We start from the raw sequence: 26,137 nt of genomic DNA, 5'->3' as shown, positions 1-26,137 counted from the left end.
AAATATATCTGAACCGTTTGGTTTGAACAAGTAAAACTATTTTTATAAGCATTTTAAGAAATGTCTATGGGAAAATAGATGGCGAATGAAAATCTCTGGTACAGTGCTGAAGCAGGAAGTGACGTTTCACTTTGGCTCTCTATAGAATAGAGTTGTGATTGTTATTAGTTTGGATCTGTCATAGCTCTGACAGAGAGGAGATCAAATAACAAATAAATCAAATGTGCGATCTGTGTTCTTGCTAAAATGTATCAGAATTTTTAATATCAGAATATCAACCAAGTGTCCTTTCTTTCTTTCTGCCCAGCCCGCTGTATGACCAGTACTGTAAAGATCACTATGCAGACGGTCACTGTGACCAGGGCTGCAACAACGCCGAATGTGAGTGGGACGGCCTGGACTGTGCCAACAACATGCCAGAGAAGTTGGCAGATGGCCACTTGGTTTTGGTGGTCCACATACTGCCAGAACAGCTGAAGAACGGTTCTTCGGCCTTCCTCCGGGAACTCAGCAGTGTTCTCCACACCAACGTCGTGTTCCGCCGCGATGCGAAGGGGGAACCCATGATCTTCCCGTACTATGGCAGTGAGCAGGAACTGGCCAAGCATAACGTGAAGCGATCCACAGACGGCTGGCCCGAGTGGGCCGCGGTGCCGGCTCACGTTCTGGGTCAAGTGAAGGACAGTGTGTCTGCCATGGTCAGCCCACGGAGACGCAGAGAGCTGGACCCCATGCAGGTTAAAGGGTAGGTACCAGCTTTGATGCACTTTCTCTTCACATTTTCATAAGTGGAACATGTCTGTTGACCATTTTAAATCAGGAATCTATCTGTATTTGGATTGTAGAGGGCAGAGAGTTCAATGTGAACCTGTTTCTTCTCATAGGTCTGTGGTGTACCTGGAGATTGACAACCGTCAGTGTTACCAGCAGTCCACCGAATGCTTCCAGAGCGCCACAGATGTAGCTGCGTTCCTTGGAGCGCTGGCCTCCAGAGGGAATCTCAATGTTCCCTATATTGAAGCCGTGACTAGTAAGTAACCAGCTCTAAACCTTTCCAAGGTGTGCTCTACCTAAGCTTGGCTTAGCTTGTACTTCATGCTCTACCTAAGCTTGGCTTAGCTTGTACTTCATGCTCTACCTAAGCTTGGCTTAGCGTGTACTTCATGCTCTACCTAAGCTTGGCTTAGCGTGTACTTCATGCTCTACCTAAGCTTGGCTTAGCTTGTACTTCAGGTTGTAGTCCTAATGAACCCGTTGTGACATTGCTCATCTTCCCAGGTGTGAGACCCCCTCCCAGCAGCTCAGAGCTCTACCCCATGTACGTGGTCTTCCTGGGCTTGGCGGCGTTGGGCTTCATCTGCCTCGGCGTCTTGGTGTCCCGTAAGCGGCGGCGGGAGCACGGCCAGCTCTGGTTTCCAGAGGGATTCAAAGTGTCAGAGCCCAGCAAGAAGAAACGCAGAGAGCCTGTTGGAGAGGATTCTGTTGGACTGAAGTAAGAACACTTGACATGCTTTATCCCTTGCCTCAATTCATTAATACATATAATTGGTTAATAAAACATGGCAGTAATGTACTGTATTGTGTACCATTGTATCTGTGTATTCCACATCTGATGTCATGTGGCTGATCTAACCTTTGCCTCCTATTTTCATCAGGCCAATGAAAAACTCTGACATCAATCTTATGGATGACAATCAAAATGAATGGGATGAAGATGACCCAGACACTAAACGCTTTAGGGTGAGAGAAACATCTCCTGATGTTCTTCTTTGAATATGCTGTATTTACCAAGCCGGCTATCCTCAAACATGTTCAGCTAAGGTAATACTGAGATGATGATTGGTATGCTGATTGAGGGACTTTTTTGATGTTTCAGTTTGAGGAGCAGGCCATGTTGGACTTGAGTGACCATACTGACCACAGGAAGTGGACTCAGCAGCACCTGGATGCAGCAGACCTGCGAATCGCTTCCATTGCTCCTACCCCTCCTCAGGGGGAGGTCGAGAATGACTGTATGGATGTCAATGTCAGAGGACCTGGTGTGTACTTTGTGTACATTGTGTACTTTCTGTGTGTGTACTTTGTGTGTGTACTTTGTGTGTGTGTGTGTGTGTGTGTGTGTGTGTGTGTGTGTGTGTGTGTGTGTGTGTGTGTGTGTGCGTGCGTGCGTGCGCATGTGTGTGCGTGTGCGTGTGTGTGTGTGTGTGTGTGTGTGTGTGTGTGTGCGTGTGTCTGATCTTAGCTCTCTGGATCCCTAGTTCATCTGCTGCCTTAATCTCTTCTATGGAAAAGGCCATTACATTAGGCTACTAGGTTTGCTAGTTAATGTTATGTTAACAACTGATTCTGAACCATTAGCAAACATGGCCGTTTATAGAAGTTTTTTTTTATAAAAGGTGGTATGAGGCCCCCTGGTGGTCCATGAAGGCATTGCAGGTGGTCCCTGACCATGCATTCAATAATGTAGTTCCCATGTAATCTCAACCCATTTCCTCAAAGGTTCACACCAGTGGTCCTCAGGTTCACACCAGTGGTCCTCAGGTTCACACCAGTGGTCCTCAGGTTCCAGTTCTGTGGCAAAAATTTACATAATGATTTTATGGTGATTATATGGTGATTATAATCTGACTCCCTGAAGGCAATCACCACCACTGTAAATGTATTAATCAATTTTCACTAGCAGGCAACATATTTTGCACCGCAGAACGCAATTGCCATTGTGTTTCATGGAACAACCTTTATAGATTTGACCTTCTACAGTCACGTCCTGTGACCAGTGATGAACACATGACTAGAAATCCCCAGGGATCCTAAAATGTATTTCTCTCCCTTCTTCTTTCAGATGGTTTCACTCCCCTGATGATTGCCTCCTGCAGTGGTGGAGGACTGGAGACTGGCAACAGTGAAGAGGAAGAGGATCCCTCAGCAGAGATCATCTCGGACTTCATTTACCAGGGGGCCAACCTCCACAACCAGACCGACCGCACGGGCGAGACCGCCCTCCACCTGGCCGCCCGCTACGCCCGCTCCGATGCTGCCAAGCGCCTCCTGGAGTCGAGTGCCGACGCCAACGTTCAGGACAACATGGGGCGCACCCCCCTTCACGCTGCTGTGGCCGCTGATGCACAGGGAGTGTTCCAGGTAAGTGCTTCTCCTGCAGGACATTCACACTTCTATAGGTCTATGAAGCTATTGTGTAGACCAGGACATGGATGCAACTTTTTTTGAGCAAAGAAACTCACCAAGTCTGTGTTATTGCAGATTTTAATTCGGAACCGCGCCACTGATCTTGACGCCCGCATGCATGATGGAACGACACCGCTGATTCTGGCTGCCCGACTGGCTGTTGAAGGGATGGTGGAGGAGCTTATCAACTGCCACGCTGATGCCAACGCCATCGACGACTCTGGTAGGTCACTTGACCTTCTCATCTCCATCGACCAGAACATCTCCTGCAATGTGCTGGCTGGTTATTTGAATGCATGTCCTCACTCCCCTGTTCTTTCTCTCTCTCTCTCTGCAGGTAAATCTGCTCTTCACTGGGCAGCAGCTGTAAACAACGTGGAGGCTGCTATGGTTTTGCTGAAGAATGGTGCCAACAAAGACATGCAGAACAACAAGGTGCGTGAAATGATGCCATTATGATGATTAATTTCAGCGCGTAATTTCAGTATTTATGCCCTTAGATTCACAATAGCATATTCAGTGTATTTACACTGTTGTTTGTGTATTTTCTGTAGGAGGAGACACCGCTGTTCCTAGCCGCCCGTGAAGGCAGCTTTGAGACAGCCAAGATTCTGCTGGAGCACTTTGCCAACCGTGAGATCACCGACCATCTAGACCAGCTGCCCAGAGATATCGCCCAGGAGCGCATGCACCACGACATCGTCCGCCTGCTGGATGAGTACAACCTGGTTCGGAGTCCTGGGCTCCACAGCGGTCCCCTGAGCACGTCCAGCCTCTCCCCACCTCTCTGCTCCCCCAACGGCTACCTTGGCAGCCTCAAGCCCAGCCTTTCAATCAAGAAGGTTCGCAAGCTCAGCGCCGGCGGGAAAGGAGGAAAGGATGGCGGCAAAGAAATCAGAGTGAAGAAGAAGAAGTCGCTGGATGGGAAGGGGAATCTGCTGGACACCTCAGCTGTCCTCTCCCCAGTTGATTCCCTGGAGTCGCCCCATGGTTACCTGTCTGACGTGGCTTCTCCTCCCATGACTTCACCCTTCCAGCAGTCCCCACCTATGTCTCTCAATCACCTACAGGGCAATGGAGACTCCCATATGGGCCAGATGATGGGCAAGGGCCAGGATATGGGCTGTTTGTCTTTTGACCTCAACCCACCCCGCCTCTCCCACCTAACTGTGTCCAGCCCCGGCAGTCAAGGCACGACGTCCATAGGTGGAGTCGGGGGCAGAGGAGGCCAGTGTGATTGGATCTCCAGGATGCACCTGGGCGTGGGACAGCAGGGAAGCTTCAACCAGGGCCCGCCCATGTCCCACAACCTGCTGGGTCCTCTCCACGGGGTCAGCACGGCCACCCTGTCACAGATCATGGGCTACCAGGGCCTGCAGAGCAGCCACCTGGGCACGTCTCCACACATGATGCAGCAGGCTCACTCGCGGCAGCTGCAGCACCAGAACTCCAACTCCACCACAGCCGGGCAGGCCCTCAGCCAGGGTTTCCCCGGAGTGGAGCTGAGCGGGTCTGACCGCTCCATGCCCATCCACACGATAATGCCCCAGGAGACTCAGATCCTCGGCACCCAGTTCCTCACCCCTCCTTCCCAGCACAGCTATTCTGGCCCCATGGACAACACACCAAATCACCAGCTACACGTGCCTGACCATCCTTTTCTAACTCCCTCCCCCGGCTCCCCCGACCAATGGTCCAGCTCGTCCCCACATTCCAATATGTCTGATTGGTCAGAAGGCATCTCCAGCCCTCCCACGAGTATCCATTCTCAGATGCATCTGATCCCAGACCAGTTTAAGTAGAGACTTGTAAAGGAAATGGACAGAACTATTCAATGGAGAAAAAATATATACAAACTTAATTAATAAAAGGAAGACAGCGGAAAACCTGAAGACTGAAGATTCTCACTTTTTTATTTTCAATTTTTATACTAACGATAAGAACAGTTTTAGTATTTTGTATTTATTTATGTGCTTTTTTGACATTGAATATAAAGAAGATGCTTTTATATTTATGCTTTTTTATTTTTGTTTTGTTGTCTATGGCGAGATTAGGAACAGTCTGAAAGGAGTTTATATCAGTAAGAGACTCCTAGATGTGTACACTGGCTATTTATTTGTTTCTTGTGTCGCTATATTCACTGAATTTATTTTTTATTTTTGGGGAGGGGTGCACCAATCTTCACACGTTTAAATCTGGGAGTGCATTGTCTGCATTGTGTTTGTACAAAGATGTTTTGTTTCCACCTTTATAGATTATTGTTAAAGTTTCAGTATTAATTGACTAGATTTAACCTCCTTTGTCTTTTTTAATTGAAGCAGGTTTTGTTACTGAACTACACTTCGCTAAGTCTTATCACTGAGTCTGTTAGAAGATGGCTGATCAAATATGTGTTTGAAATTATATATGGCATTCCCAATGTGTCACATTTACAATACTGCTTTCTACACCTTGCTCTCTTAGTTAAATGCAAAAGAGAGCAGAGGGGAACAGGGCTTCAGTTACTTACTTTGGAGATTTGGGACCAGATATCACAATCAGCTTTTTTTTAAACACAACATCAACAACAACATCAACAACAACACATTTCAAGTTGACAGTTGAATTATCAGATGACAGTTGCACTGGAAAATGAGTGGGGAAAATGCATCCAAATCATCCTTAGGCTGTTTTAGTGCGTAATGGTCAGGGGCCGGTTGCACGAAGCACCTCAAGTTAAGATTTCCCTTAGAGTCTGAATTAAGGTTTACCCTTAAATCTTCTCCTTAAGGCTAAACATTTTAAGGAAAACATAAGCACAAGATTTAAGGGTGTTATGTGCAGCAGATTCTATTTTATGAACACCTTAACTCAGACCCTAAGGCAAATCTCAACTTAAGGTGCTTTGTGCAACTGGGCTGGTGTTTTGTGATGGTTTAGGACCCAAGGAGGGGCTTTCTTTTGTATTGTCTCCCAAATCAGTGATTACGGTTACCATGTTCCCCCTGTAACCCATTAATACCTGATGCAGCATTTGTGTGTGTATCCCTTTAAGACTGTGAACCGCGTTAACGCGGTTCGTGGTCTTAAAGGGATACGCACACAAATTAGGGATATACACGCAAATGCTGCATCAGGTATCAATGGGTTAAGTATTAGATTGTGGCCCTGTTGTAGAAATTTAAAACGTTACATTCGCCACGGTTTACAATGGTGCCATATATATATATATATATATATATATATATGTGTGTCATCTTTGTTTTTCCTAAGAAAAACTATATATTTGTGAGATTTCCTGTCAAAGTGTCTTCGAGGTGGAGGACAGTGTTTGTCAAAGAAATTGGGAATTCTTTTGTGTGTTAAATGACATCACCTGCACTTTGTGAGGAGTGTAGTATACGGTGTCTTTATGTCATGTTTTATAAACTAATCCACAGATAAAGGTGTTTTTAATAAAAGATGTAATTCAGAATTTATGTTCATGCAAAGTTGTAGTTTGCAAAAAGTATTTCCTGATTCAAAATTATGTGTAAAAAAATCATTTTGATTCAATAAAGGTTACTGTCAAGATTTTATTTATTGGTTTCCTCTTCTCTCCATTTGTTTCTGACATGTCTCATTGAGATATACTGTAATATGTCGATGGTCATGAGCTGCATCTGGTGGTGCATCTGTAGCAGTGATATGAAATGGACCACAGTAGCTTGTATCTGGCGCTCCCTAGTGGTTATGGCTTGGAAGTAGCACAGCATAAATTCGATCCTCCAATAAGTTTTATATTTATAGTTGCAAGTAATCATCAGATTACTTGGCACAAGAAGGGCGTCTGGCCTGAAACGTTTGTGCGGCAATAAAAATGATCAACCTTCAATTGGAGTGCTGTCCTGGAGTCATTCCTTTCTGTGACAGTTTTTTGAGGATTCAGCACCCACAGAAACGATTGAGAGTTGATTTGAGCTGTTTTGTTTGTTTGTTGTTTTTTGCTGGTATTTCGACTTTATTCTTTGTTTACAAGTTTCAAACATACAGCCCGGGGGACAGATCCGCACAAATTGCACTGAGAAGTCCTTCAATCCAATGTGATGCACTTGTGAAAGCTAAGGGGTACCAGCTTTCAGGAGCAAGTTACATATTAAGTAGCCTATTCATGTTTTCTCTGTTCATCACTCAATGGGAAACTATTTTCATTAACCTTGACTATATCAGTCACAACCTAAAATGGGAGCTGAACATCAGAGCTCTCACCAAGAAGGCACAGCAGAGGATGTACTTTGTGTGGCAGCTGAAGAAATTCAAAGTGCCAAAGGCCACAATGGTGCACTTCCACACCTCCATCGTTGAGTCCATCCTCACCTCCTCCATCACCGTCTGGTTTGCTGCTGCCACTCTCAAAGACATCAACAGACTTCAGCGCATCATCCGCTGCGCTGAGAAGATAATCAGATGCAACCTGCCATCCCTCCAGGACCTGCATGCAGCCAGGACACTGAAGCGGTCTCGCAAGATCATGGCCGACCCCTCCCACCCTGGCCACAAACTCTTTAAGACACTCCCCCACGGCAAGAGACTGAGGTCTGCCAAGACCAGAACCACTTGCCACAAGACCAGCTTCTTCCCAACCGCCATCAGCCTCACCAACAAGGCCCGGAAACCCCTTATGCCAAGGACCTCACCAACAACACCCCCCCCCCCCCCCCACACACAAACACACAAACTCACTACCTCCTCCTAAACTCAGCTGACCCCCCCCCCCCCCCCATAAAACTGTAACTCATATCTAATTTAATGCCTGTTTAACTGGGACTGTGAATTCATGTACATTCCCTGCACATGTAATGCCTATTTAACTTAGACTGTAAATTTCATGCACATTCAATGTAAACTCGTATTTAACTCCGACTGTAAATTCACGTAAATCCACTGCCTATTTAACGCCTATTTAACTCTGTAAATCTCATGTAAATTCAACGTAAATTCATATTTATTATCCACGGAACACTTATCCACTCGTGTGCATATATAATTATATTTAGGCTACTCGATTTGATTGCACTTGCAACTTTGTGATTGTCTTTAGTTATCTTCCTACTTCTTATCTCTGTATATTGATGTGACCGCTACACTGCATACAGACACTAAGACAAATTCCTCGTATTGCCATTGGCAATAAAAGTTATTCTGATTCTGATGTAGGTGTATAGTTTTTGTTGTTGTGTTTTTGTATTATCTGTTTTTGTTTTTTGTCTTGTGATGGGGTGAGGTGGGAGGAAGGTGGCTGGAGCGGGTATACAATTGTTTGCAAAATAATCTATTATACTGTCACTGTTACAATCATTTGCAAACCGAAACGAATAAAAAATATTGTAAACAAAAAAGTAAATGTAAGAGAACAAATCCCAACCCCACAAACCCCAGAAACATGGCTGCACTTGTTGTTGGTGTTGTCAGGGTAACGTGAGAGCGCTGTCCCATTCCTCTTTATACCATGTTGAGCCCTTGCAGCCTCTCCCACTCAATCACTTACCAGCTGATGTCAATTAAGTCTGTGAGGGCTCAGGGCTCAGTGTTTAGGGGGGACATTGAAATTGGGCTAGTGTTACCACTCACAGTGTTACCACTCACAGAGTCAGTGTCAGTGTCAGTGTGTGTGGAGAGCAAAACTCATCTTTAACGATCTGTGCGTGTTAAGTCCGCGTCGTGTAGCCAAATCATGTGGAGATTGAGCTACGTCTTTGTAGTCCGCTCTGGAGAAGGATTGGAATATCCCGGCGTAGTGGAGTACATTTCCCCTCGGGAGTTCCAAGAGTCATCAGCCATGATCATCAGCCATGATGACTCAGTCATGGCGGATCTATAGGCAGCCGAGGCCTCCTTGACCACTGACTGACTGACGGGTTACGTGAGTAGTTGTCGCTGTACTGTGCTGTGTATCAATTTCCCTTCTCTGCTATTGAATTGGGTGGATCCGCGGGATCCGTTGGGTTTCTTTGCATTTCACTGTGTTTTGGAAATGGATTTTTCTGGTCATCTCTGGTTAGGACAGGTGCACTGTCACCTTTTCATGTCTGGTCAGGACAGGTGCGCTGTCACCATTTCATGTCTGGTCAGGACAGGTGCGCTGTCACCTTTTCATGTCTGGTCAGGACAGGTGCGCTGTCACCATTTCATGTCTGGTCAGGACAGGTGCGCTGTCACCTTTTCATGTCTGGTCAGGACAGGTGCGCTGTCACCTTTTCATGTCTGGTCAGGACAGGTGCGCTGTGACCTTTTCATTTCTGGTCAGGACAGGTGCGCTGTGACCTTTTCATGTCTGGTCAGGACAGGTGCGCTGTCACCTTTTCATGTCTGGTCAGGACAGGTCAAGTCAAGTCAAGTCAAGTTTATTTGTATAGCACATTTCATACACAGAGGCAATTCAAAGTGCTTCACATAAAATGGTTGACAGGAAAAGAAAAGAAGAGAGTAAAACGGACATTTAAAAGCATCACAACAAAACTTAAAAAAAAGAGTATGAAAAGTGTATTACAGGAAAATAAACGAAAAGAAGAAATAAAATGGACATTTAAAAGCATCACAACAAAACTTTAAAAAAAAAGAGTATAAAAAAGTGCAATAGGCAGCAGGCGCAGCAGTTGCAGAAAGAGCTAAAACTTATAGAGGACTCATTGGGTTTGCATAGTAGCTGTCAGCAGTTAAAAGCGACGGTAAACATAAAAGTCTTTAGTCTATTTTTAAAAGTAAGTAAGGTTGGGGCAGATCTGAGGTCTTCAGGCAATTTGTTCCAGCTAGCAGAAGCATAGTGGGTAAATGCAGCCTTCCCGTGATTTGATTTGATCCTAGGGACAGTTAATAAGCTGGACCCTGTTGACCTAAGAGTTCTAGACGGTTCGTAGCGTGGGAGCAATTCAGCTATGTATTTTGGGCCTAGGCCATTAAGTGATTTATAGACTAATAACAGTATTTTAAAATCTATTCTCTGACACACTGGCAACCAATGTAAGGACTTAAAGGAGAATTTCGGTTTTTTTGAACCTGGAGCCATTTCCTGGCATTAATTAAGATTTGGCCACTCACCTAGCGATGTCTGCGGCGTTTCTGGGCGTCCTAGCGTTGTTTTGAGATCAATATCGTCCAAGGCAGTCGTAAAATGGAGTTGATTTGGGGCCAAGTGGAAGCCTGTATTTCCTGCATCTAAATAGCTATTTTTCTTCCCGTTTTCGCCAAATATCGCCGTTAATCTGATCAGTCTACATCCAGCAGAGTAATATTTCACCCCAGGCTGTTTCCTGGAGTGCACAGGCATCCACTACAGGGATCAAATTACCTCAAACGTGATCTAGGTCACCAAGTCTCGTGAAGTCCCGCGATACTTTCCTGTCGACTGGCCAAATACAGCCAGGACGCTTTGCGGTCGTGGTTTTAGCGTAACCTATGTGGGGTTTGGCATAACCTTCGTTCTTTCGAATCCCACATAGGTTACGGTTACGGTTAGGTATCGCGGGACTTCACGAGACTTGGTGACCTAGATCACGTTTGAGGTAATTTGATCCCTGTAGTGGATCCCTGTGCACTCCAGGAAACAGCCTGGGGTGAAATATTACTCTGCTGGATGTAGACTGATCAGATTACGGCGATATTTGGTGAAAACGGGAAGAAAAATAGCTATTTAGATGCAGGAAATACAGGCTTCCACTTGGCCCCAAATCAACTCCATTTTACGACCGACTTGGACGATATTGATCTCAAAACAACGCTAGGACGCCCAGAAACGCCGCAGACATCGCTAGGTGAGTGGCCGAATCTTAATTAATGCCAGGAAATGGCTCCAGGTTCAAAAAAACCGAAATTCTCCTTTAAGAACTGGAGTGATATGATCAGCTTTCTCAGTCTTCGTTAGTACTCTAGCAGCAGCATTCTGAATGAGTTGAAGTTGCCTAAGTTCTTTTTTGGAGAGACCAGAAAAAAGGCTATTGCAGTAGTCTAACCTACTATAAATGAAGGCGTGAATTAGTTTTTCTAGATCCTGTCTGGACATGTATCCCCTAATTCTTGCTATATTTTTAAGATGATAAAAAGCAGATTTTCGAATTGACTTAATGTGGGAGTTAAAGTTGAGATCGGAATCAATAATAACTCCAAGATTTTTGACTTGATCCTTAGGCTTCAGGGATCGAGACTCAAGGCATGCAGTGATTTTGAGCCTTTGTTCTTTGGGGCCAAACACGATCACCTCAGTTTTGTCTTTGTTTAGCTGTAGGAAATTCTGGCACATCCAGTTATTTATTTGATCAATGCACTGGCACAATGATTCTATGGGGGCATAGTCAGCTGAGGAAAGAGTTATATACAACTGAGTGTCGTCTGCATAGTTATGATAGGCTACTTTGTTTTTTTGCATAATTAGGCCTAGAGGGAGCATATAAAGGTTGAAGAGAACGGGCCCCATAATGGATCCTGGAGGTGCGCTGTGACCTTTTCATGTCTGGTCTGGTCAGGACAGGTGCGCTGTCACCTTTTCATGTCTGGTCAGGACAGGTGCGCTGTCACCGAAAATGTATTGCAATTTGCCTGTCAAGGTGCGCCGTCACCGAATGTTGCAGTTGTCATCTGTTATGGTGCGCTGACACCAGCTTTTGTCACCGAAACTAGACCTGTTAAACCTAATTGTTCACAGCCTGGGCTGAGGTGGCCAGCCACTGTGAATAAGACTGTAGCTGAGAGCGTATGCTTGTTCTGGTTATCGTGTCAATTCGACGACACAGAGGTGGTGTTGTGGATATAAAACTGTCCTGGAGAGGTGTGGTTGCAGACCTGAGATTACTCAGCGCTTCCCGAGTGTAGGTGATCCTGAGCTGTGGCCCAGTGGAAAGCTCAGCAGCCTGCATTGTGTGATTAGCTGTGTAATCCTCCTCATCTTGTGCACAAAGTATTCCTAAAACTGTATACAAAATCAAACGGATAAAATCCACCTTAAAAACACTAACTTAAGGGTCTGTAGCTGAGAATCCACCTTAAAAACACAAACTTAAGGATCTGTAGCTGAGAATCCACCTTAAAAACACAAACTTAAGGGTCTGTAGCTGAGAGCTCCTTCAAGTCACATGTTTTTGCAAAGAGCCTGCAAAAAGACACATGTTCATCAAGGAACAAACAACAAACCAAGGTACTTATATTTATCTGTAAACTCAAGTTGTTTGTCACCAATGCAATCTAACTATGTGCATTGATGACTTCTATCAGCTAAATCTAACACTATGTGCATTGATAACTTCTATCAGCTAAATCTAACACTATGTGCATTGATAACTTCTATCAGCTAAATCTAACACTATGTGCATTGATAACTTCTATCAGCTAAATCTAACACTGTGCATTGATAACTTCTATCAGCTAAATCTAACTGTGCATTGATAACTTCTATCAGCTAAATCTAACTGTGCATTGATAACTTCTAGCAGCTAAATCTAACTGTGCATTGATAACTTAGCAGCTAAATCTAACTATGTGCATTGATAACTTCTATCAGCTAAATCTAACTGTGCATTGATCACTTCTAGCAGCTAAATCTAACTGTGCATTGATTACTTCTATCAGCTAAATCTAACTATGTGCATTGATAACTTCTATCAGCTAAATCTAACTGTGCATTGATAACTTCTATCAGCTAAATCTAACACTATGTGCATTGATGGCTTTAAACTAAGACAGGCTTTTGTTTACTATCTGCTTCATTCATTCATGTTAGATATTGCATGCCATCTCTCATTTCAGAAAACCGCTGGTCGCAAAGTGTGTGTGTGTGTGTGTGTGTGTGTGTGTGTGTGTGTGTGTGTGTGTGTGTGTGTGTGTGTGTGTGTGTGTGTGTGTGAGAATTTAATAGCTTGCCTTAGGGCATTAGGGAAAATTATATGGATTTTTTTTTTTCTCTTTCATCATACCTAACACCCTAACCTTTAGTGTGGCACAGTGCCACTCCTCACCCTAACCTTTAGTGTGGCACAGTGCCACGCCTCACCCTAACCTTTAGTGTGACACAGTGACAGGGGAATATATGCCAAACATTTGGGACAGGCTGTGTGGGAACTCCGACCCACGCACTACAGCCCATGCTGGCACGCAGGGGCGGTTTTAGGATGACACCTTTGGGTGGGCTCAGCCCCCAAAGAATGTATATGGTGGTGGACCACAGTCCCCCTGGAGATTTTTTTTTACATTTTAAAGTAAAAATGTATCAATCTGGTGCACGTTGAGATCAAAATGAAGAGACTAGATCTATGAAGAAACTTAATCAATTTATCAGATTCACTCTTCTTCTTCTTCATCTTGAGATGATGAGATGAGATATACTTTATTGTCCCGAGGGAAATTTGTCTTGGGCAAAGTGCAATAGTTCACATAAGCGTTTTTAAAACAGATACAGACGACACATAATAGCAGCTTTGTACACTTTAACAATCTTGGGGTTCAGGGTTCAAATCTCACCTGGAGGGAGTGTGTATTTGATAAGGATACATTTCACTTTATATTAGGGTGCGAAAAGAGTAACTAATGGACAGGTAATGATTCAGTATTCATAAACTACTGAGTATGATGCACCACTTTACAATAGGGTACACAAAAAGATTAACTAATGATTAACTAATGATTAACTAATACATTCACGCACTGACATTTTGGAATCATTAAGTAATGATTAACTACTCTATTCACGAGCTGACATTTAGTAATCATTAGGTAATGATTAACTACTCTACTCAGGAAATTAGATACTAATCATTAACTAATGACTACCTACTCATTAACTATGATTAACTAGTGATTGACTAATGCCAAATTTTTCATTAGCTACTCATTAACTGGCTATTAGTTAATGACAACTACTATAGTATTTGTGTACGTTATTGTAAAGTGTTACCCTATTTCTGATCATTTCTGTGTATTTCTGAAGCACGTCTGCCTGTAACCACAGGGACAAACAAAGCCACTTCTTAACATGCAGTGGAATCCGTATTGGCTCTTCGTGACTCACTTCACGTTCGCTAGTTTATTAATTAATGAATCGTTCGGGCAATCGCTTATATCAACGAGCAAACTCACGGTTTCCTCAAGTGTTGCAAAAACGGCTTGAATTGTTAAGTGGGGGCTAGAATGACCGTGCTTTCCGAGGTGAGGGCTGGCTTGACTGCAGTTGCAGGCAGCCAGGTCCAGTGCATCAGGAGGGAGCTGCTGCGCTGCTTGCTTGCATGTCAGAAAAAGCCTAACGTTTGTGGGAGAAGTTGTCGCACTTATTACTTTTAGCTAACGCTACGTTGTTTTTTCATCAAGGCAATGTCCAGAAGATATGGGTTCATGAGTTTCTGCAAATGCAGATAGATAGGCTACAGTAGGAGCATGCAGGTTGTCTGTTTCAATAACGAAAGCGTCCTTTACTGAGAACGACGTGCCGACCAATTAAATATTCTTGCTGCGAAATCAGCCTCTTAATGACAACACTGGAATAAATAAGATCGACTACGACTATAGAGGCTATAAAGAATGGACTATAGAGAAATAAATGGATTCAAAACGTTTATTTAGGAAACATGGCTATCAAACTTTTGTGGGGGAGAAATACATTTAAAAGTCAGATATGACTAGTTGCCACTTGTCACCCACAGTGACTGACGACAGTGTGACCACTATTTTGACTGCCTCATAGCTAAAGCTGTTTCCTATCACATTTCTTGTGTTTGATACATGCTACCGCGCCGCCCCCCCCCGCCCACTGGCAGAAAAAACGGCTCATATCCAGTTGTTTCTTAACAAAGACCCCTTATGTTTAGAAAGGCAAAACCTGAAAATATCCTGTTCTCTCTAGCTGGACATGATCCAGATAACATGTTTAAAAGGCACTCAAGAGTGCCAGTGCCAGGCAATCATGTAGCCTGCATTTAAAGAGACACGCCCCTTGTTTTTACAGGAAAGACAAAATGTCTGAGGAAATAAGAGAAAAGAAAACAAAAAAACTTGTTTGACAGGAAAGAAAACAACCACACACAAAACGCACACACACACACACACACACACTATCCCTACTCTGCTTGGCATCACTCATTCTCAGCAGCTAAGATTCTGCATGAGGCCAGGCCTGACCTTAATTAGGAATAACATCACTGTTAGGGGGCTTGCACTTGCACATCTACCTTGTTTGGTCCGGACTTTCCATTTTGATACAAAACCACCCTCCAATCCAACCTCTCGCAAACAGCCGAATCTTGGTCCGATGAAGAGAGGTGGATGTCTCTGTCCGGATCAAACTGGACCATGATTCGGTTCATTTGTAGCGTGAACATATTTTTGGGATGGTTCGGATTTTCTGACCAATTACAGGAGGTTCCAGCAGGCTATCAGAGGAAAAAGGAGCCACGGTAGTACAAGGAGGAGAGTTTTCAATTGAAATGTGCTCTACTGTACATTTGGTCGGAAAGAAAAATCAGACAATGCTATAAAGTCAACTGAGGGGGGACCATATAAATGATAACACTTTCAAGGTATTTTCAGAGAGTACACTCATACTCTCTGAACTTCAACACCCGGGTGTGATTTGTTTTTATTGAGGAGAGTGAGCCTACACTGCACAAGCATGTGAAACATCAAATTGCCTCCTGGTCCCTGAATAAATAAAAATGCTATCGCAATTGCTAAATTTGAACTGGAAATTATCCAAAATGCCCCGAAACATTTTAATTTTCCCTGTTACTGTGATGTTTTCTATGACTTATCATAACAATATCGCCCAAAAAGTTTAGTTTCTGTTTTAGCCTCTGCTCCATGCCTGATAGAGATAATATTGTTCTTAATGGCTGTCACTGACACTTCTGTCACATTCCAGAAGCAGTGCACCTTATGCTGTAACAGTTCAGTTCTTTGCTATGGCAGCCAGCTGGCAGCTGAAAGGGTTTCGTGTGGGAGTACCACCTGAAGATTCCTGCCACTGTTAAGTTTGTGTGTTGTCTTTGTTTAATCTGCCAAGGACCTGTCATGGCCCAGATGCCAATTAAATATCACTGCATCTTTGTCACTTTTTATTTGTTCCTACGTGAGAACAGACAAAAGAGCTTCGTCCCTTTGACATGATCCAATGCAACAATGCAACACTGTTTCATACAAACCCCATAGGCAGCATGCTGTTAGATGATCCTGTAGATCAGTGGTTCTCAATCTTTTTGAGCTGTGACCCCCCCAAAACATCACAGTTGAGCAAATGCAAATGCATTCAACACACACACAACTGCCGGAGTGACATCACTTCCAGGTGACCTCTTAGGTCACTACATCTTAAATGACTACAGCACAACTACCTGATGACATCACAGTCAACATGATAGTTGAGTGACAACTTTGTGTGTTTGAAAATTTTGTACAGTTTCAAGTAAAAATGGATCAAACTGGCGCACTTTGAGATCAAAATGAAGAGACTAGATCTATGAAGAACTACACACATCAATATCTTCTTTCTTCGCTGTGGTTTTACAGCGATGAAAAAATAATTGTTTCCCTATATATATACTATATAGGGAGGACGCCACCTGGACACAACACACAGCAACAACAACAAAGAAAGCACAAAAAAGACTGTACTTCCTCAGACTATTGAAAAAGACACACATAAGAATGGATTTACTCATGTCTTTTTACAGGTGTGCAGTGGAGAGCGTGCTCACATATGCCTTCACTGCCTGGTACGGCAGTTGCACAGCTCAGGACAGTAAACCACTCCACAACATCATCAAAACAGCAGGAAAAATAATCAGGACACAACTTCCCACCCTTGTCGACACATACAACACCCGCTGCCTTAACAGGACTAAAAACATTCTCAAAGACACTACTCACCCCGGTCATCACCTGTTCACCCTCCTTCCTTCCGGTAGGCGATACAGATCACTCAAAACACGCACATCCAGACTCCAGAACTCTTTTTACCCAAAGGCCGTCACACTACTCAACAAATCACTTTCCAAATAAACACTCATCTGTTCCTCACCGTCATTATTATTATATACTGTAAATTATCATACCACTGTCATTATTATTAGATACTATAGATTATCACACTGCTGCTATTATCATGAACTATATTATTATATTATTACCATACCTCAAACTATTAAATAATTATTAAATAATTATGTATGCCATACTATAATTATTATACTATTGCCATTTATCACAGACTTTATTATTACTATAAACTATTTATCATACTGCTGCTACTATTAATAGTCTGTGTCTATATACTGTGGCGCCTGGTGAATTGCTTTGGTGAATTGTTATTTAATTGGTGATTGTGATTGTATTGTACTGAATGGTTGCACGATGGGGAGCCTGGAATTTCGTTGTGTAAATTCTTATGCAATGACAGATAAACTACTACTACTACTACTACTACTACTATTCTGCATACAGGTTACTATATGGTAGAATTATGCTTGCATAAATAATTCCAAAATCACTTCAGGGGAGTTTCAAGTAAAGTAACATTTTGCTTTGTAGGCAAAACAAAAGTAAAATTAAATCAAAAGGGAACTTCCTAACTTATTGGCTGGAATAATATTCTGACAAGATAATAATATACTGTAAGCACTAAAGCAGGAGTTTGCAGTCAACTAGTTGAAATTAATATGTGGCAGTATTTGTGGGGGTCAAAATCTATGTAGGGTGTACCACCACAAATAGATCAGTGTATGGGAAACACTGACTATTACGATTCTGAAGGGCTTAATTTCATTCAGATAACAAGGGACCCGTTTGAAAATATGTTTGTCACTTATGCCCATATGTTTCTCAAAAAACATTGCATCCATTTACACCCGCTTTACTGCGAGCTAGCATGACATGGCTGGCTGGTGCCATGGTAGCCTACCTACCTTCCTCCAGTCCACCTGTTTGTCTGGCAGGCACAGCGACAATTCTTTTGTTTAGCCTACGAAACAACGTTATGCGCTAATTTGCATATCAATATGCGCTAATTAAGTAACTACTAACGACTCTGACTGCTCAATGCTCACCTCACAGTTTCATTGATCATGAGTGGGGAGAACGATTGTGTGGACTGCGGAGGACCACTTCGCTGCTGTACTGTGTGTGTGACCTGTGTGAAGTGATGTGGGATTAGGCAGATAGATGGAGGAGGGAGCGCCTGCGCAGCCGCGGTTCTAGAAACTTTTCGGGTGGGCTGAACCCCCCTAAATTTTGGTCTCAGCCCACCCTAAGAACATAGAGGGGGGGGGGGGGGACACGCACACAGCGCATTGAGTGTAGTCAGAAACTGCTACTAATGACCACCATGGATTTGGAGAGGGAAAAAAAAATAAAAAAAATTGCCTCTATTTTTTTGGGTGGGCTGAGACTATTTTTGGGTGGGCTAAAGCCCACCAAAAAAAGGCCTAGAACCGCCCCTGCTGGCATGCCCTCTGATCAAGGCAGCTGTCAGTTTTAATGACACACTGTTCAGGCGTTGGCACAAGATTGTCATGATCAATCGGTAATCACAATCTTTATTCTTCATTATTCTCATAGCTTTTACTGCTGTCAGTTATATAGCTGTCAGTTTTAAATACAACTTAAACTTAAAAACAACTTGAAGTAGACCTCGCCTTGTCACCGTGGCGTGCGAAAACAACTTGAAGTAGAAGTTGTGGTTGACACAGTCATCTCGTTTTCTAATAGTTTCACAGCGGTTATGGTAAATGGACTGCATTTATATAGCACTTTTATCCAAAGCGCTTTACAATGTGCCTATTCACCCATTCACACACCGAAGGCGGTAAGCTGCCACGCAGGGTGCTGGCACAGCCATCGGGAGCAATTTTGGGGTTCAGTGACTTGCCCAAGGACACTTCGACATGTGGACTGGAGGAGCCGGGGATCGAACCACCGACCATTATCTTGTATAAGCACAAATAAACACATCAAGGTTTAAGCTGGAGCATGTTCCAATCCAGTCCGCATTTCTTGGCTGAGTCCCACCCAAAGGCTCCACTCTGCGTGCGCTGGCCAGAAACTTGCTTGAAAATCGGACAAACATTTGGTTCATTTGCTTGAACCCCTAATAATGATAATGATAATGATAATGATAAATATAGCCGCAAGCGGCGATGCGGGGTCCAAGCTTCCGGTGACTTGGGGGGTATATGTCAGATAGTTCAGACTTGGTATGTGCACAAGAAAACAAAGTTTGGTTGAGATCCGGTGACCTGACGGTTTCCAAGCAGTACTAGTAGTAGTAGTAATAGTAGTAGTAGTGGGAGTGGTAGCAGTAGTAGCAGCAGAAGTACTTGCAAGACCAGCTCATATGTCCATACAGTATATGGCTATATCACACTGCTGCCCAAAGCTAAATTACACATGCACCAAATCTATTGGATGCAAAGTAGTATCTCATTACATCCAGAGTCCTGCTGCTGTGTCACTGGGCGTGTCCAAGGCAGTAGAGGTATAAAAGCAGCTCTTAACTCTGAGACACACACACCGCTGCCTCAGACCAGATACTCACCTGCTTTTGAGTCGACACACATCTCTGCTCTACACTCTACCATGCAAGACCACAGCACAGAAACAGGTGAGTTTCACCATCACTTTTAGCAGATATATTCATCTTAACTTTAAACTCAAATTCAAATAACTTTAAATAAACTTGAACTTGATTGGTTGTTTAGTTGCAGCACCTCTAGGAGTTCTCTAGAAATCACTTTTCTAGGACTTTGGAAATGAATGACAGCTTGGAAACAGGTTGATAGTTAGGCTACGTAAGAGAGAGGGTCAAGGATACATGTAGTTTTTTTGTGATAGGCTGGATCATGGCTTGATTGAAGTATTCTGGAACACATAGATGAATATTGAGCAGACTGGGGTCACTGCAGATAACAAGTAAGTTACATACAAGACATTTTGATGTGGTTAAATTATGTTGCTGGGCAGACAAGATAATAAAAAAGGGATTGTCTGACAATTAGTCTAGACAGATAAAGTGTCCCACAAACAAGAACATTCCTGTTCCGATTCAGTTCAGACTGGTTCTATTATATATTATATTATATTATATTATATTATATTATATTATATTATATTACATTATATTATATTTTGTGCTAACAGCAACAAAGAAGCCATTGTAGCGTTACACAGATATTACGCATGATCAAACATGAACAGGTGTAATTTCTGATTTCATGTGCTTTATTATTTCCAAATTACTGCACAATTTGCTAATGTAAACCTATTTACTCACATAGAATAAAATATATAAAAAGGAAACCCGACCCAACCCAACCCGCTTGAGACGTGGACCGGGCTCAACTCGCCCGCCGTTGTCACATATAACACTCAGCCCGAGACCGACTCAGCCCGACCAAAAAAAAAACTGTCATTAGACCTAGGACATTATAAAAAGTGTGCAATTAATGTTGCCGTGGCTCAAATACAATGGTGTGTGTGTGTGTGTGTGTGTGTGTGTGTGTGTGTGTGTGTGTGTGTGTGACTGCCAAAAATGTTTTTCAGCTTTCATGCTATGTTGTTATGGACGGTATGCTTATTCCTTTTCGGGCTCTCTCTCCTGCATCTCTGATGCGTGGCTGCTGCATCGCAATTACGCAGCGTACTGACAGCCGTGCTGAGTGATCTTTGAAGTTGAATTTCGTTCCACCAGTACACATTTTCTTTATCAGCTATTTTATTAATGTATATACATTGAATCCGACCAATTTAGTCCAATAATTAATGAGAGAATTGTGATTTTTTTTCTGCCAGCATTCGTCATTTTCCCCTTGGTGCATAAAGACACATGCTTCCGTCACTGTCTGCTTGATGGCGAGAGGGACTTCAGCTGTACTTGTGACAAAACCAGACATAGAATTTTCAACATAGCTACCTTTTGCAGTAGGCCTAGGTTACTGGCTATTATTAGGAGATGAGGCAGTCAAGTTGAGCTGGGTAGTAATGTTATAGGCCGACAGTATGCCCCATCTCTCTCTCTCTCTCTCTCTCACTCTCTCTCTCACTCCCCGATGAGGGAAGTGGAGAGGGCTATTGCGGTGCTATTAAATGTAGCCTAATGGTTGGAAAAGATCAGCATTTGCTTTTTTATTTTCTCCTACCTACTGTTGGTGTGAATATAATAGAATATGGATATTTATTGCAGAGGGGAGGGTCATGCATCTTCCTCCAGTCCAGTCACTCAGGGAAGGTCATGGAAAAATATTTGTAGCTCTGGGGAGGGTCAAGGAAAAAAACAAAAACAAAGTCACCCCCACACCATACCCCCACCCCCCCTCTGATAAATACCATACAGTCCCTAAGGAGGAAGATGAACTTCTTAGAGGTTTGATAGCACTCAGGAATAGGAAGGTGAAGGTGTTCCAGATTTCTATCCTACAGCTAGCCTACTACAGTAATTAGTCTGTGTTCTTCCCTGAAACTGTTGATAATCTCTCTCTCTCTCTCTCTCTCAGGTATCAACCCATTAACATCCTAGTGTGGCGGCAGACTATTTCTACGACAAGGTATAGTAGGAAACACTTTACAGTTTATAGTGTATTATTCTTCAACCCGTCAACGTTTACTGTTGACTGATTTAACAAGAGAATCATACCTAACCTAATAAGCCTCTGTGATTAGGAGGGTCAAATTCAGTGTTTCGGTTGAAAACACTTTGTGATCATGAACACATCAGTGTTTGGGTGTTAATCTTTACATCCTAAACATGTCCTGAACATTTAAATTAGTTGTAATGTTTTGAATGCTGTTTTGATCATAGCAGACTGCTCTTTAGTTCACAGTATATGACGTACATTTCACCGTTTGATATTATGTAAAATAAAACTGCTTCTTGATTTCTCTGCAACAGCCATATTGGAAATTCTTTATTAGGCATATAACCCTTGAGATGTACCATCTCTTTTTCAAGGGGACCCTCAATGACAAAAGTATTATATCAAGACAATCAAACAAAACATGTAACAAAAATAACAAGATAATTCAACAATGCCAAAGAAATAATTAATAAATAAATAATAATAATAATAATAATAATAATAAATACATAAATAAATAAATAAGACATACAGACTCTGATATCAGACACTGTTTGAACTTTGATCTTGACATTATACGCTGTTTGTTCATGTGTATTCAGATCAAGAGCTAAGTCCAAGGTGTAAGCAAAGTGGGCTAACCCTGACTTTACAATAGAACCCAGCTGACTTTTCAGGCTTATTTACAGAAACATGGGGCTAAAACGTTCTGGAGTGAAAAGGATCTAGAATGAACCATAGGCACAGGCTCCTGTTCCCCCGCTGCTCGGTTTGTAATCCATATGACGTTATTCCATACGGGCGGCCATCAAATTCCAATACATCGTCCATAATCTCAAAATCAGATAAATATCAACATGCTAGCCTACATACCGGCTACAGAGTAGACCCTGGAAGTCCCCCGGATGTGCTTTGACATGACCCTTTGATGTCAAAGGGTTGACGGAGTGATAGAGAATGGAATTCCTTAACCATTCTACATCCGCGGCTATCAGCTGTTATATATACATTTAGCGGATGTAGAATGGTTAAGGAATTCCATTCTCTATCACGGAGTCTCCCTATTCCCAGGAACCTGGTGCCTTCTTGGAATTTGGCAATAGTTCTACAGGGGCTGAAAGGCCCTCCCTTTGACCCATTACAGGAGGAAAGCCTGAAGCACCTGTCTCTCAAGACAGTGCTGTTGTTCCTGACCTTGGCCTCAGCTGGAGAGTCAGCGATCTACAAGCTCTCTGCATCCATCTCTCGTGCACTCAGTTTGCCCCAGAGGATGTGAGGGTGACTATGATCCCTAGAAAAACACGGGGCGCGAGCACACTCAAAATGGATTAAAAACTCACTGGGTGCAGGGCAAGCAAAGAGTTCCAGAGAAGAGAGAAGCCAGCACTCCAAATGTATTTTCAAATATTTAATTAGTTCCTCAAACCTGGGCAGCAGCAACGGACGTTTCAGTCAAAAGACCTTCCTCAGCGTTGTGCTGTGTCTGGCAAAAAAGACGGCTAAATACAATCATGCCGGAAGTACAATTAATAAATAAAACATTTATTTATTAGGGCGACAGACACCGAGCCTTATTGCAAAGGGAGGCCTTCTGGATTCACGATAGCCGTCTTTTTTGCCTGACACAGCACAACGCTGAGGAAGGTCTTTTGACTGAAACGTTCGTTGCTGCTGCCCAGGTTTGAGGAATGAATTAAATATTTGAAAAGACATTTGGAGTGCTGGCTTCTCTCTTCTCTGACTATGATCCCTAACCCAGCCTTCATGCCTCAGGTTATGGGTGCTTGTTCCCCCATCACTCTAGAAGCCTTTGCTGGAGAACAGCAGGCTCTGTGTTTATGCCCTGTCTGTGCCCTGCACATCTATGGACAAAACTAGGTACCTCAGGAAGGGCGATCAGCTGTTTGTCTCCTGGGCTTATCCTTGTCTGGGCAAGCCCATACCTAATAGACGCCTCTCACATTGGATTGTGGAGGCTGTCAACTTGGGGTACACGAGCCAAAGCGCACAGCCTCCCTTGGGGCTCCGTGTGCGCTCTACTCGTGAGATGTCCTCATCCTGGGCCCTCTTTAGAGGAGTGGTTCTCCAGGACATCTGCAGGGCAGCGAGCTGGCCCTCACCTCTCTCCTTTGTCCGGTTCTACAGTCTGGATGTCTCAGCCCCGTGTCTGGCACGAGCGTTTTGGGACCACAGTTAGGAACCTGTCACCTCCTCTCGGTGTGTGTGCAATAAGCAGTCTGGACACTACGGAAGATGATATTCCCATATGTGAGGACTCCCTGAAGCCCGGATAAAACTCAAGGTAATGAATATAACCCCCGTTTTATAACAAGGAGAGGGAAGTCCTCGCCAGACTAGGCTTTTTGACCTGGGGGGCTTCCGTCCCCTCATGCCTATAGGCCCACCCCCCAGTCCTTCAGCCTGACGTACTGTAGAGATAAAGTAGTTCTTCTAGATATCTGGGAGACCCAGATCCCCCCCATATGTGAGGACTGCCCTCACCTTGTTATAAAACCAGGGTTATATTCATAACCTTGAGCTACTGTAGTGTTGTAGCTAATGCTAGCTGTAGCTAGCGCTGTAGCGCACTACCTTGTGCAAACGTCCCTCTACCCCATGCAAACTCAGAGCACATTTACATTTCTGTTCTGAAAGCCTCGTCACAACCAGGGGCATTTCAAAACACACAAAGTAGACCTAATGTAAATCTAATTAAGAAAAGCAATCCTGAAAATGTTATATTAAAATTAAAATGGTTACTTAGCCTACATAATAATACTCAAATTTTCTAGCTGCCAACTATCAAAACAGTAGGAGGAGTTGTCCCAGGGCTCCCTTGAAAAAGATTTCGATCTCAATGGGACTGGTTAAATAAAGGAGAAATAAAATAAGAATAAATAAAATTAGTTGGTAGTTATAAAATAATTAAAACGTATATATATGTTTTATCTTTCAGGAAAACAGGTTGCACATGAAATTCAATGCCTATAGCTGCTGAAGAATTCTTCAAAGATGGGGAAAACGGAATCAAAAATAGACAACAGACTGAGATGCTACAAGTGTAATAAAGTCCTGCCTCCAATGGAATTTATTGAAAGTTTTCCGTTGAGGAAATTATCCAAGTACAATGGAGGTGAATACTACAAGCAGGTCGGGTCTAAGTACGAGTGTAAGTATTGCTATAACAGGAGGAGAGAGGAGGAGACGAGAAGAGAAGAGGAGAGGAGAAGAGAGGAGGAGAGACGGAGAGAGGAAGAGAGAAGAAGAGAAGAGGAAGAGAGAAGAAGAGAAGAGCAAAGGGCAAAAGAGGCCTTAGAGAAGAAGAGACAAGAACTGAGTCAAAGACTACAAGAGTCACAAAGACAAGCCAAAGAGCAGAATGAGATGCAAGAGCAGAGCAGCATTTCAGAGGAACACAAGTCCAAGCATGTTCTCAAAAGCCATCTGAATGAGTTTGAGGCAAACTATGACTCAGGCAGTGACAGTGATGAGCTTCTGGAAATCCTCTCATCAAAATGTAACATCCCAGTTCCAGAGCTCAGTATCACTCAACTGGCAGCTGACCAGGTGGGGGACATCCTGGCAGCCCTGGACAAACTTCTGTTTGATGAGTGGATCAGTGCTCCTCCATCCCTCAGCACTCTGCAGCACGCTCAAGTGTTCATCACTGAGCTGTGCGCCTTGTCTCTGGAGATATCTGAGGGTGTTTCCTTACAAAACATCTCCAACCGTGTGCAGTTCCTAGTGGGGTCCATCAGCCAATCAGCATGTAATGTTTGGGAGAGTTTCCTGCTGACTCAAGCCCTGTATCTGAATCTTGTGGACTTTTTCACTGGGTATGGCAGCTCTGATGACACTGATGCTTCCCTCATAGCCAAAAAATGGGCTGAGGATAAGGTTTCAACTGAGGATCTCTTTCTGATAGAATTCCTCGGCCAACTCACATCATCACTACAGAGTACAGTTGAGAGAGCCACTGTGTTCATATTAAAGATGGAAATCCAGTGCTTGAAGCTTCTCTTATCCACACTCACACATCTAAATGGCAAGGAAACTCACTCAGAATCCAGCAAAATGCTCCTCAGACTTGTGGAAACAAACCAATGGACCCCAACAGAGGCAGTGGCTCTACTCAAAGCTCTGTCACAGAGATATACAGGGGATGCTCCAATGAATGAAGTCCTTACATTGGCGGTTGTGTATGACATGTCACCAGAGTGGACAGATGACGCTGGACGCTCTCTCATCCAGGCTCTTGACTTTGTTGGCCCTGAGAAATTCCAACAGGATTTCCAATTGTCTCTCAGAAGGCAAAATGAGAGCAGTCTAGTTGCAGCTTTAGCAGAATTAAAACGGTCCAGGAATTTGGATGATTCTGTGATTGATATGATAAAAAA

The 26,137-nt window shown here is 43.4% G+C and overlaps 1 protein-coding gene and 1 long non-coding RNA gene across 2 annotated transcripts in view; both read left to right on the top strand.

The window, feature by feature from the left end:
* notch1a (notch receptor 1a) overlaps positions 1 to 6,677 on the top strand; it is a gene marked incomplete at its 5' end in the record, with an annotated part of 46,860 nt that extends 40,183 nt beyond the window's left edge. Inside the window, 9 exons of the mRNA XM_083657466.1 lie at positions 308 to 745; positions 885 to 1,030; positions 1,279 to 1,492; positions 1,656 to 1,740; positions 1,877 to 2,039; positions 2,843 to 3,141; positions 3,262 to 3,409; positions 3,524 to 3,621; positions 3,741 to 6,677. Of these exons, the coding sequence (XP_083513592.1) occupies positions 308 to 745; positions 885 to 1,030; positions 1,279 to 1,492; positions 1,656 to 1,740; positions 1,877 to 2,039; positions 2,843 to 3,141; positions 3,262 to 3,409; positions 3,524 to 3,621; positions 3,741 to 4,988 (2,839 nt within the window). The 3' untranslated portion in view covers positions 4,989 to 6,677. The remainder of the gene's footprint in view (positions 1 to 307; positions 746 to 884; positions 1,031 to 1,278; positions 1,493 to 1,655; positions 1,741 to 1,876; positions 2,040 to 2,842; positions 3,142 to 3,261; positions 3,410 to 3,523; positions 3,622 to 3,740) is intronic.
* A 13,013-nt stretch (positions 6,678 to 19,690) lies between these two features.
* On the top strand, positions 19,691 to 25,071 carry LOC310795859. The gene is made up of 3 exons (XR_014553653.1): positions 19,691 to 19,771; positions 21,660 to 21,710; positions 24,697 to 25,071. It is a non-coding gene; the product is annotated as an uncharacterized lncRNA (long non-coding RNA).
* The last annotated feature ends 1,066 nt before the right edge of the window (positions 25,072 to 26,137 follow it).

This window comes from Poromitra crassiceps, assembly GCF_964638095.1.
Source record: "Poromitra crassiceps genome assembly, chromosome: 21".
Taxonomy (NCBI): domain Eukaryota; kingdom Metazoa; phylum Chordata; class Actinopteri; order Beryciformes; family Melamphaidae; genus Poromitra; species Poromitra crassiceps.
This window is presented reverse-complemented; position numbering and strand designations above follow the sequence as displayed.